This window comes from Columba livia, chromosome 12 (assembly GCF_036013475.1).
Source record: "Columba livia isolate bColLiv1 breed racing homer chromosome 12, bColLiv1.pat.W.v2, whole genome shotgun sequence".
Lineage (NCBI taxonomy): Eukaryota > Metazoa > Chordata > Aves > Columbiformes > Columbidae > Columba > Columba livia.
Window position 1 is genome coordinate 8,953,582 of NC_088613.1, and position 12,985 is coordinate 8,966,566.

At 42.0% G+C, this 12,985-nt stretch overlaps 1 protein-coding gene and 1 long non-coding RNA gene across 6 annotated transcripts in view; one reads left to right on the top strand and one right to left on the bottom strand.

The window, feature by feature from the left end:
• The window catches only part of TAF1 (TATA-box binding protein associated factor 1), a 33,630-nt gene extending 21,044 nt beyond the window's left edge, over positions 1-12,586 (top strand). For 3 of the 5 annotated variants that reach the window (XM_065077728.1, XM_065077730.1, XM_065077732.1), the window contains 12 exons: positions 505-682; positions 2,281-2,348; positions 2,856-2,978; positions 4,131-4,223; positions 4,299-4,383; positions 4,898-4,965; positions 5,047-5,163; positions 8,412-8,537; positions 9,845-9,943; positions 10,187-10,337; positions 11,106-11,283; positions 12,004-12,586. In XM_065077728.1, the coding sequence (XP_064933800.1) occupies positions 505-682; positions 2,281-2,348; positions 2,856-2,978; positions 4,131-4,223; positions 4,299-4,383; positions 4,898-4,965; positions 5,047-5,163; positions 8,412-8,537; positions 9,845-9,943; positions 10,187-10,337; positions 11,106-11,283; positions 12,004-12,220 (1,503 nt within the window). In that variant the 3' untranslated portion in view covers positions 12,221-12,586. The remainder of the gene's footprint in view (positions 1-504; positions 683-2,280; positions 2,349-2,855; positions 2,979-4,130; positions 4,224-4,298; positions 4,384-4,897; positions 4,966-5,046; positions 5,164-8,411; positions 8,538-9,844; positions 9,944-10,186; positions 10,338-11,105; positions 11,284-12,003) is intronic. The other 2 variants (XM_065077729.1, XM_065077731.1) reach the window with 1 other exon arrangement.
• Positions 11,827-12,975, bottom strand: LOC110357451 (uncharacterized). Its single transcript, XR_002411125.2, has 2 exons — positions 12,789-12,975; positions 11,827-12,536 (listed from the first exon to the last, which is right to left on the bottom strand). It is a non-coding gene; the product is annotated as an uncharacterized LOC110357451 (long non-coding RNA).
• Between the last annotated feature and the right edge of the window lie 10 nt (positions 12,976-12,985).

Here is a 12,985-nt window from a genome sequence, read left to right on the forward strand (position 1 = left end):
AATAGTTCTTTATGGATACGTATTCAAAGCCTGGGGTGTGATATTTTTGTTTGTTTGTTTTTCTCCCCCCCTCAGCCCCACCAAAACCAGAAAAATATGTGTAACACTTGATGTAGTAACGTGCAATACTTCTATATAAGTGGCACTGGAGACAAATTGTGTGCTTCACTGCTTCTGACCAGATTTTACCAGAAACTTGAAAAATCAAAGGATTAAATGGAAGATTTGAGTTGAAATGAGAAGTTAAAAGTTGTTTCTTGACTTTTAGCTGCTTAACAAAAATTTGATTTGGGAATTCTTTGTGAGATTTTTCTTCTTATAATAGTATTAAAGAACATTTTATAGAGGAAAGTGATAGCTACCATGGGGCTTATCATATTTTCCCTGATGCAGTTAAGGAACTGGTTGTGTAAAGGTTTCATATGTTAGTGCTTATTCAACTGTGGAGGTTGAACTGAGATTACCTGTGTTAATGAGCATGCATTTTTTTCTTTTCATCCTCAGACTTACCCCTTTCATACACCTGTAAATCCAAAGGTTGTCAAAGATTATTATAAGATCATTACTCGGCCCATGGATTTACAGACCCTGCGTGAAAACGTTCGTAAGCGGCAGTACCCATCCCGGGAAGAGTTCAGGGAACATCTGGAACTAATTGTTAAGAACAGTGCGACGTACAATGGTAGGCTATCGACAACGCGGGGAAACTGCGTTTCTGCTAATACACTGTACATGTGTGTGGATCTTTTAGAAATAACAAAAGCAACAGAAAAGCAGAATAAATACACTGTCACATGGCAACAGTAAACATGTTTTTCCAGATATACCTGAAAGACTGTATTAAGGTTAATGAGCTTAATCATATATAAGAAAGAAGTGGACCGTAGCATTTGACAGTAACTAAATGATGACTGTGATGTAGGAACTGCAGTTCAATTATGGACCTCTCAATGACTGAAGACGCTGGTGCCTGTATTAAATCAGATGGCACTGGAGCAAAGTCCTGCATATCCGCTTCATACACAGTGAAGCTGAGCAAAACTTTATTTTCAGCAGGCTACAGCATGAGAGTCCTTCCTTTCTGCTTTCAGACATGGATGCATGGGGAGATACTTGTGAACTTATTTTCTCAATATTATGCTCTAGTGAATTAATCTTTCAGTACAAATAGAAGTAGTTCACACTTCTTGAAGCATTGCCTTGGAGCATGCAGCTTTCTGTAGAGTTTAATGTAATGATTTTGCATATTTTTGGTTCTTAGTTGCAATATTTTTTTCCCCATTTGGAAAGGTCAGAAAGCTAGTTAAAAAACAAAAAAGTGTAGATTCTGCAGTAGAGTGTGTATCTGCTGGGGAAAAGTGCTGGTTCGTTGGGCAACTATAGGTCAGCTGTATTGTCACTGCTGATAGAAAGGTCTTTGTCCAAAAAGTATCCATTCAACAAAAACCTCCCGGCTGCATTCAGTCTCCCTGGGCTGGGCAGCATTCAGGGGGACACTGACAGCACTGGTTTCGTGGCTTTACTGCTTCCTTTACTGTTTTGACAGCTAAGTCCCTGTTTTATCCTAATAAATGAGATTTTGTTCATAGTTCTGTTGCAAATACCTGTTTCCATGTCTGAGGAATCATTAAATTTTTGAAAGCTCTGGTTTTCTGAATACTCCTTAAATGTCCATCTTGCCTTCCTTAGCTGTTGTGCTTCACTGACTGGATTTACTGGAGGAAACAGAAATGTCATGACTTATACTCTGAAAGTTTGGCAAAGGTGGAGGCCCTAGAGGCCAATGTTCCCCAGGCACAGCTGCTTTCCCATAGGGCAGGGCTGTCAGACTCATTTTCACGGGGGGCCACATCTACCTCCCGGTTGCCTTCAAAGGGCCGAATGTAATTTTAGGACTGTATGAATGTAACTACTCCTACATTTATACAGAAGTTACATTCATACAGTGCTAAAATTACATTAGGTCCTTTTATAGGCGACCGAGAAGCTGATGTGGCCCCCGGTGAAAATGAGTTTGACACCCCTGCAATAGGGTTTTCAAACCTTAACAGAATGTATAGCAGAAGTGTGAATACTTGCTGCAAATAAGCTTTTCTTATATAAAATCTATACTAAACTTTAATAATTCTGTGCATTGAGAGTATACTTGAGGATATACTCCCAACTGTGGTAGAAATACAATCAGAGATGCTTTAGGAGTAAAGATTAATTAATATTGTGACATAATTGGCCTTTTTAATCAGGCTGGACTATCTCACTGTACTTTCTGTGTATTTGCAGGGCCAAAACACTCACTGACACAGATATCTCAGTCCATGCTGGACCTGTGTGATGAAAAGCTGAAAGAGGCGAGTCTGGTGAATGAGTTGTGATCAGGGCGGAGAGGGAGGGATGGTCGGGGTGGTTGTGGAGTTTGCAGATAGAAGATGCGAGGAGGTCAAACACAGGGCTTTAAGGAGATTAGAAGAATAAGGGAACGCCTCCCCCACCCTGCGGTGTATTTGAACTTTTATAATTAGAAACAGCTCACGTAGGAGTTTTTCTCAAAAAACAGATGCTTGTTTGTTATTCTGGTTACTCGATCTTGTATGTAGGTGTCCTGGTTTTGGCTAAAACAGGACCAGTTCTCTTTTAGTATTTTTTCCTTTCAGTTAAGTTTCTTCTAAGTAACTGCATTTTCTTATATCTTATATCTAAGGAACTTATATCTTATATCTAGGCTATTATCTCCTCTTATTTAACAAGTGTCTTCATAAAAAGCTGAATGGGAGTCTCTTTGGGATAGATTATCCTGATACCAACAGTTACTAATTTAGGGTTGGGTCAGCCATTGAAGTTCCTTACTTTTATTGCAGAAAGAAGATAAGCTGGCTCGATTAGAAAAAGCAATTAATCCCCTCCTGGATGATGATGATCAAGTGGCCTTTTCCTTCATTTTGGATAACATCGTCACTCAAAAGATGATGGCAGTTCCAGATGTATGTAGCTTGAGTAGAGCGTGTGATGCGCAAAGTGTGCAGATTATAGTCCCGTGGCTGTATAGTTATACTGTGGTGGGTAGTGCACTGCAAAAAGCAAACAAACAAACACCCCAAAAAACAAAACAAAACCAATGACCAGAAGTGCTCTGTCAGGGGGCTGGCCTGTGATTTTCTGACTGGCACAGACACACCTGTACTCATCCTCTTCATTGGAGCGAAGGTCCAGGAGTGAAGGTTGGGTTCCAGGTCTTTTCCTGCTGCTCTCACTCCTGGGTAGTGCCTGTGTCAGCCTCCCATGAGTACTAAGTCACTGATTTTCATTAGACATGGTCATGGTAAAACATACTCTTCTCCTGCTGGGTAAGCACTTGCTTTGGTAGGTCTTGGAGCACACTGCAACACTGCAGTTTTCAGGTGCAAATGAAACTCAAGGTGATTGCTAATTTATCAGGTTTACCCAGTCTTGTACTAGTTCATTAGTATTAAAAACAAACAAACAAACTCCAATCAAACAAAAAAACTCTCCAGCCTTAAGCTTACCAAATGAAACCGCACAGATAAAGACTTCAGTGTTGCTCATCTATGTGTTTTGTGTCTGAATGGAGGAAGGAACAAGAGTGGTTAGACTGAAAGAGAGAGGGCGTAATGCCTGCCCTCTTTAAAACTTCCTTGGTTCCATTCTCTATTCAGGTGTCTGATCAGATATCTGATGTTTAGAAGCAGATTTTAGAGTTTTTATATGCTGTCACAACATGATGAACTGTTAACTGGTACGTGTAGCCCCTGTTGTGAGATCAGACAAAGGTTTATGTTCTTTGTTTATTGTACAAGCAATGAGTGTTCTTGCTGGATACTGCAGTTGTGTTGTGGAGGAAACAGTGATACTAAATAGAAAAGTCATTACTATTTTGTATTACGTGTTTCTACTGTCAAATGGATATCAGCAGGCCTAGTTAAAAATCCAACTGGTAGATCTTCTGCGTCCCTCCTGAAGCTAAATGATTGGCATCAAGATGCCTTGGGATAAATACTTTCCATACATTTTGGATGTTAATCAGTTCTGGAGACTTGCTTTATGAAATTTGTACCTCAAACTGTTAAAAATTGTGCACAGAAGCTTTCTAAACTTATCTGTTTTCTTTCTTTTAGTCTTGGCCATTTCATCATCCAGTTAACAAAAAGTTTGTTCCTGATTATTACAAGGTGATTGCTAATCCAATGGATCTGGAGACTATCCGCAAGGTGTGTAGCTTGTACTGAGCAGCCACTTGAGACATGTTTAGACTTGATTACTTACTGGGTGACAATCTCTTCCAGAATATCTCCAAACACAAGTACCAGAACAGAGAGACTTTCCTGGATGATGTTAACCTCATCCTTGCCAACAGCATAAAGTACAATGGTAGGTGGTGAAAATAAGGCTTCAGCTGCCTTTTGTACTTAAATGAATACATGGGCCTCTGTTCTGTAGTGCTGTCAAAGCCTGAAGCTGTGAATCCTAAGCTTGATTGTTCCTTTCCTGCTGAGAAAGGAGATGCTTAAACAGTGACATTTTCACTGTCGTGTGGTGCTTTATTTATTATCTTGTGTTGAATGGGGCAGTTACATTTGGGGAAGATTTTCTACTTGTTCACTGCACATCTCTACTTCAATGATTTTAGGGAATTTCCTTGAGATTGACAGGGTAAAACCTTCCTGTCTCACAAATCATATCTTTAATGCTAGAACAAACTGGTTGCTCTTTGTTAGATGAGTATGAACCCTGCTCTATATTTCTTCCTATTAATAGATCAGAAGGTGTTGGGATTTAGGGACCTGTGTCATGAGAGCTGTGTAATGAAAACCAGTGTTTCTGCCTCAGCAGCTGGAACTGAGCAAATGTCAGAATGCATAAAGAGATTTGTTTCTCACTACAGGGCCAGACAGTCAGTACACAAAAACAGCCCAGGAGATTGTAAACATCTGTTATCAAACCTTAGCTGAGGTATGTGGACAACTCTAGTGTGATATTTTTGCATGTTTGAATTTTCTGTTCTGCAACCTTAGCAAGCTTCTTTGTTCTTAGTATGATGAGCACCTGACTCAACTTGAGAGAGACATCTCTACTGCTAAGGAAGCAGCACTAGAGGAGGCAGATCTGGAAAGTCTTGATCCTATGACCCCTGGTCCCTACACTCCACAGGCAAGTGACCAAGAAAAGTTTTTGCTTTCTTCTAGTTTCAATCTCCTGGGTGTTCCATTTAGAGATACTTCCTTGTTTACTGTTCTTCATCTGTCTGCAGTTTGTCTTTTAGTAGAGTATCTTGTTGGATGGTGTATTAACAGCTGTTTTTTAAGGATAAAGATGAGCAGCAGTTATGATGCTTCAGAGAGTGAGATACCTAGACAAAGAAGGTAATTTCCCAAGCAACATGCAAAACTGGTCTCAAGATGAGCTGTATCCAGGCAGGTACAACTGAATGTTGGCTGGAAATTCAAAGACTGCACAAGTTGTTGTGGTTTAACCCCAGTTGGCAACTAGGACCTGCTGCTCGCTCAATACCCCCATCCCCCCAAGTGCAATGAGGGAGAGAATCAAAAGGGGAAAAAAGCCTTGTCAGTTTACATAAGAACAGTTTTAATAGGACAGTGAAGGAAAATGATAATAATAGAATATACAAAATAAGTGATGCACATTGCAATTGCTCACCACCCGTGACACCTGTAGCCCATGGGTTCCCAAGCAGCAATATTTGCCCCCCTTGGGCCAATTCCAGTTTTGAGCATATGGTCAGGAACAGCCCTTTGGCCAGTTTGGAGCAGCTGTCCTGGCTGTGCTCCCTCCCAGCACCTTGTGCACCTTGCAGAGCACGGGAGGGTAAAAAAGTCCTTGACCACCCCGCAACAGCCCCATCAGTGTGTTATTAACGTTCTTCTCATACTAAATCCAAAACACAGCACTACACCAGCTGGTAGAAAGAAAACTAACTCGATCCCAGCTGAAACCAGGACACACGTGTCGCAGTTAGAAACCCCAGAAGGCAAGCAGTGAAAGGGTGAGGAGCACAAGAGGAGAAAACATCGATACTGTAGTGCTGAGAAGCCAGAGAGTTGTTTGGTAGGGGCAGTGTTGAAGAGGATTATTGCTATGAGCAAAGAAACTGCCTAATATGGTTAGCGAAGTACAACTCCTCTGCATACTTTGGTGGGATTCTTTATTTATTTTGGTTCTAATAGAAATACATCTTTTTTATTCGTCATTATTATTTTATAGCAGACAATTGGGTATGTCAGTTATTTAGTATATATTATAGACCAAGTTGGAAGCATAATTTTGACTGGAGATTGTATGACTGACTGCGTTGTCAGTGTTTACAGTTTGGTAAAGTTTTATAAGCCATTTAGGCTTTTTTTTTTTAATGCTGCTTCTTGCCTCAGGCTGTTTGGTTGTTTTTAAAAACATCAATAAAAAACCTCAACCGCGAACTACAAGTTCATGCCTGAAAAATAAAATTGTCTTTGGAATTTGCCTGATAACTTAGGTAATGGGCCAGGGAATGTCACCCTGGTGTCTGAAATGTGCCTTTTGTATATTTGGAAAACTGCTGAAGTTCATAAGCCTTGGGAAAGATCTCTGCTAATAACTGAATGATTGAAATTCAAATGTTGTATGCTCAATGCAGGATAACAGAGCAACGCTTTCTTTGCAGTTTTTCATCCCAATTGTAGACCAATAATTTCTCTGTTCTGTGCAAGTCTGGTGTGATTACATCTGGACAGCTGCATTTCATTTTAGCAGAGTCAGAGCAGAAAAGAGGGGCTTGAAGTCCAAGGAACAATTTAACCTCTTATAAAGATTATTTTTGTGAGAAAAATGAGTTTAATTTGTTTTTTAGGCAATAGGTATACCAAGATTATATGGCTGGAGCCAGGTAGAAGGCTACATACAATTTTGGGGCAATATTTAACACACTCCATCCATCTCTCCCCACAAAAAAAAGTATAACTGAGTTTTGCAGAAAAAGACCTTCCTGGCAATGGCAAGTGTCGGGCTGCCAGGGAGCCTTTGGAGATGAGTGGTTGAAACTATTGACACATTTCAAGGATGATCCCAGTACCTCAGAATGAGGGACAAAAATATCGTTCTTCTCTGTATCTGACGGTTTCCTTCCCAAGAGCAGTATTACCTGTTTGGATTTTTCCCACGTTGATCAGGAGAGAGGAGAAGAGGCTTGATCAGGGAACTGCCCATGAGTTGTTTGCTCCTTCTCTGTGCTTGCTAAAGCAGAGAGCTCTGGAGCTTCTCCCTCCAACTTGCCACCTGAAGGCCGCCCTTTCCCTTCTTGGCTGGAGGTAACGCTCCCGCTTCCCACGCTCCCAGAGCTGTCACAGATGGCAGGTCTGGTGATGGTTGCTTGGCTCTAGTTCCCTTTATTTCAAATGCAGTTGTGATGACTAATGTTTATCTCCCCATATGCGTCTTCAGGAGTTGGACTCCAGGATAAGAAGCAAATGCAGCAAGTAGAGTTGTCTGTGGTTTACATGTCTGCTTAAATTCTTAGGAAGCCTGTTTGCTTAATTTAAATGGTATTTCTGCTGCTCTTAACACTTCTAGGATTGTAATAATATATAAGCTGTGTATTATACGGGCATTTTGTCAAAATCCTAACCTGTAGTTCCTCATTAACTCTTCAGAGGTCAACTGGCATGCAAGCTACAGATTGGCTTTTAGAACATGTTATCCAAACCCCGCTTTTTTTTGCTTTTGTCAGCTTTAGGGACTCTTGAGACAGCGATTTACATAGAATTGATTGTAAGTTGAAGCTTTGCTATGATATTTCATATGTGATAGACTTTTCCAGTTCTAATAGCAGCATTTGTGGTTGCAACACCATTTCCATTGTAGGAATGGAAATGAAAAGGGCCCTGATGAGTCAAACCGAAGATTGGTGTAATCGAGTATTCTGTCTCTGTCAGGGTCCAGAAGTAAGTGGATGCAAACATGCGGTGGTGATCCTTCTTTCACTGACGCCTCTCTGCTCCTGGCAGTTGGCTGCTCAGGCACCGTAAACTGGTGTTGCATCTAGACCGTTGTATTCATGAGCTGCACAGAGGCCTATTCTCTATAAATCAGTCTAATCCTTTTGGATTCCCTTTACGATTTTGGCCTCTATAGGATTGCACTGCGTGGAAGTACTGACTTCTGTTTTAAAATCTGCTGTTTGGCAATCTTCAAACCTGAGGTTGTGAGCTATTGCATTTTACCATGTTTGTTCTTTAAAGAATAAATAGTTTATTTTGATTAAGTGGTCTTTAATGATATAAACACCATGCCAAAAAAATGCTTTTTGCATTTAGTCCTGAAGTCCCCGTCTTGCCTCTCAAGATACTGTTCTAGTCTCAGTTCAGTGCCTGAGAATGTTGTGTCTCCTATTTCCACATATACTTTAGCCACCTGATTTCTATGACACCAACACTTCCCTCAGTATGTCACATGATGCTTCAGTCTATCAAGATGAGAGCAATTTGTCTGCTATGGACACTCCCATCACTACCCCAGAGAAGCGAGGAACTCAGGTCAGAATCCAACCTGGTATTCTATGATTCTGTGATTTTTTTCATGTGGTTGGAGAGTTGGGTTGTGTAAGGAAATTACTGAAAAGAGGCAATTACTTTGTAGGAAACAGGTGACAAAGATCAGCAGGTTTCCCAAGCAGAGGAGGAAATCCATTTTGAAAGTTATGGAATTTCCTTCATTTTGGCTGCTCTGATGGAAAAGGAAAAGTTTAAACAGCGCTGGGAATTGAGACTGTGCAAAACAAAGAATAGAGAATCCAAAGCTGCAGAAGAATCTGCCTAAGGCCAGATATTTGTTTGCTTCACTACTTCTGGGAGTAGAAACCTGGTGACTCATGCTACAAAGGGCTAATATGCAATCCCTTGTTGATTCTGAATAGCGAAATGGTGAACTACATTCTACAGATTTGGAAGATGATAATGAGGTTGTTATGGTTGCATTCACTTATGAATAGAAGCTGTGCAAACACCTAGGAAGAGATGGTTGTGACTCTAGATACTTCATGGTTGTAAAAGGAAAAAAAAGCAGACAGGTTAAAGGTATTCAGTCAGTATAAATTAACTTGTTACAGTAACCAGAGAACATTTTTTTATTGGTCTTTATTCTGTATTAAATAAAAAAGATTTGTTGGAGGAGAGGGAATAGCAGAAGGAGATTCAGTAATATAACCATTAAAATAAAATAAAAATGAGGAGAGCCACAAGACTGAAGGTGGTACCAGAGAGACTAGTGAGAGCTATTCTGAACAATCCAGACAAACAGATTGAATAGGAATGTTTCCATCTAGTATTGTGGCTGTCTGTAGCTTTGAGAATGCCTTCTGGATTTTGAAGTCTTCAAGCTTTCCATAGACTTTCAGTTTATAGTCTTTGGGACAGAATCTGCATGTCCTCTCTACCTTGGATTCATGGTGACTGAGGGAAGAACAGGGGAGAGAAGGGGAGAAGATTTGTTGCAAACTGCCATGTGCTTTTCAAATATTTTGTGAAAATAAGCACTTCTTAAGATGTAGTGGTATTTTCCAGAAATAGCTAGGTAGACAAAGAACTCTGGTGCTGTAAGGCTGGAGACTCCCTTTTCAAGGATGAGCAGGATAAAAGTGTGTGGAGACTGTGTGCTCTCCAATCTTAGAATAGAGAGAGAGGATCCTTGCTCTGAAAGTGATATACGTATAGTTTTCTTTTTGTCTTCCCCGCCCCCCTGTACACCCACACCCATCATTGTGGTCCAGATGTCAGTCATACCCTTTGGTTCCTGTCCAGTAGTGCCTTCCTCAATGGTATCGCTGTTTGTGTTCCCCATCCAGATGCGCCAGGGGCGAGGTAGGCTGGGTGAGGAAGACTCTGACGTAGATATTGAAGGGTTTGATGACGATGATGATGGCAAACCTAAGACTCCAGCCCCAGTGAGTATATTTACAGAAATCCCAGCCACAGGCTACGCGTTGACTTGCATAATTGTGGTAGAAGTCTCCATCACAGTATTCATAGCAATAGTGAGACTCTTGAATGTAGTTTTGAAACGTTAGCATTATGAAATGAGTGAATACTTCAGAATGAACAGTGGGATAAATAATAGATGTGTGCTGGAAATGGCAGCGGTAGTTGGTGTTGTTTGATCTTCACTACTCCTGTTTTGCACGAGCTAGGAAGTTGAAGATGCAGATGGTGACCTTGCTGATGAAGAAGAAGGATCAGCCCAGCAGCCCCAGGCCAGTGTCCTCTATGAAGATTTGCTCATGTCGGATGGAGAAGATGATGATGATGGGAGTGAGGAAGAGGGAGATAATCCTTTCTCATGTAGGTGTCCTTTTTTTCTAAAAGGTTAATCACAACTGGTTGTTCACAAACCCGGCTAATCTTCTAATGCTTCCATCACAAAAACGTGCAGTGGAGAGCACGGAGCATAACTGGGATATGTAGGCCCAGTGGTCTAGTACTCAAAAAGGAAAAGAGACCAAAGGGCAAGATGAGAAAATTGGATGAATGTAAATGGAACTGAAAACAGAATGGAATAGGAATGCTGTAAGTATGGACACAAAAGAAAGCAGAGTTAAGGCAAGATCTGGTCACTTTTATTTCATAAAGTGAAACTGCAAATGGTTCTGAAAAGACCGGGGCCACGATTTGGTGTGCAGAGCCAGCAATGGGCAGTTCAGTAAAAGCACAGTGTTTATTCTGATGTGAAACGGTGTGGCCAACGTTAATCAAGAACCAGAAGAGGTGTCTGGAGGTTCCCTGTTTTACTAGAAAACTTGCTGTGCAGAAAAGCTTGTGGTGGTATTTAGTGATGGCTTCTGAAAATCATTCAGGGGGAAGAAGGAGGAATTATTCAGAGTAGGCAAGCAAATAAGGCCTTTTTTGGGTAATGGTGGTAATGAGGTTGTTCTTGAATAACATCAGAATTGGGGGTTATCACCTCCCAGATAACCTTTTCTGCTGCCTTGTGGAGACACCACTTTGAAGACATTCCTTCCAGTCAATATTGCAGCTTTTAAACAAAGACAATGGGCAAGTCACTGACAACAAAACTGCTCATTTGTGACCAGATGTTGGTTCATTCCACAGCTATCCAACTGAGTGAGAGCGGCAGCGACTCTGACGTGGAGCCCAATGCAGTGAGACCTAAACAACCTCATGTTATTCAAGAGAACACGCGAATGGGCATGGACAATGAAGAAAGCATGATGTCTTATGAAGGAGATGCCGGGGAAACCTCTCACGTTATGGAGGACAGTAACATCAGGTAATTAGAGCTGAGAATCTTGCTAAAATAATTCTTCAAAACATAACCACTTATCTTAAAGATGCCTTTGAAGTTAAAGGATTATTTAGCTGATAAACTTTGTGGTGCTTTTTTTTTTTCCCTCTAAAAATAAACATTTCCTTACTTGAAAGGAAACTGCTTAGTTGAAGTCCAAAAGAACAGAAATATATATATTCTGTATTTTGGAAAAGTTCCATTAGTAGAAGGTGACAAGTACAGCAATATCAGCTTGAGAGAATATTGACCTACTCTTCCTCTGTTCTTTTTCTGCTCATGGAATTCAGGCCCTTAATACTATTATTGATATTTGCCGAATAAATGATCGTACAGGTGCTGGGTCAGGCGAATGATTGGTCCAGCACAGCACCTTGACAAAGTCAACAGAAAGCGCTGGAGGAGATGATGGGAAGGGGCTGTCTGTGTTAAAGGTGACAGGTGGAGCGTGTTGGAGCAATCCGTGTGGATTTTTCCTGCCCTGAGTGTGTCGGAGTGGGGTGAGGAGGCTGCTAGACAATTGTTTCATCAGAACTGTTTTTATTTTTAAAAGCTGCCCATTCACAGAATTAAAGTGCACAGTGGCTCTGAGTGCTCCACAAGGATTTCCCACCAGGGACCTTTTACAGGAGTTAAATATAGAACCGTCCGTATCAGCGGCTGATTTTGAACGATGGCACAGTAACAGCATCTCCTTTCTCCTAGTTACGGCAGCTACGAAGAACCAGACCCGAAATCCAACACGAGGGACACCAGCTTCAGCAGCATGGGAGGGTACGAGGTCTCGGAGGAGGAGGAGGAGGAGGAGCAGCAGCGCTGTGGGCCCAGCGTCTTGAGCCAGGTGCATCTGTCCGAGGACGAGGAGGACAGCGAGGACTTCCATTCCATCGCCGGGGACAGCGACCTGGACTCGGACGAGTGAGCCGTGCTCCCCCGGGGCGCCTCTGCACGCCCCCGTTTCTCCTGTCCCGCTTGGCATGGGAACAGCGTCACCTGGACTGCGTTAACAAGATCTAAAACAATATATATATAGTATTTTATTGGTTATAAAACATGTCATGTGACTTGAGTAAATGGTGAAAAACAAGCTTTAAACAAGCACATCCTCCTGAACTTTTGGGTGGCCACAGCTTGTAATAGTTCCAGAATCCAGCTGAAGGTTTGTATGGTTTGTTCTGCAGCCTTTAAAGATGTGAAATAATTCCCCAGAAATGCCAGCCTGTTCGGTGCATGCAGATCTGTCCGGAAAAAAAAGGCTCGGAATAAAATAGCTGCTGATGTTGAACAACTATGAAACTACTTTTATAAAGAGGAAGGTTTTCTCTGGGCCTACAGCAGGACCGGTGCCTCAGTCTCTCCCCAGGCTGGTTTGGATAAGCACCTCACGACAGCTGCCCTTTATTTTTTTTTTTAAAGTTGCCTCCGGCCCCAGAAATCAGAATTGGGTACTTTGAGGCCTCGGGAAGGCTCATTATCCGCTGGAGACTCACCATTCCCAGTCACCGGGGGCTCTGTAACGGTCCGTTTCCCGGTGCCATGTGCGGGGACGCCCCCCGGCGAGGGCGGTTGCGCACGCGCAGTCCCGCTGCGTTTGTCGCAACGGCTTCGCGCGGAGGGATACCTGGTCCGACAAGATGTCTCGGCGCTGGGTGGCGGCGCTGCCTGGGAGAGGGCGGGCTCGACGGAA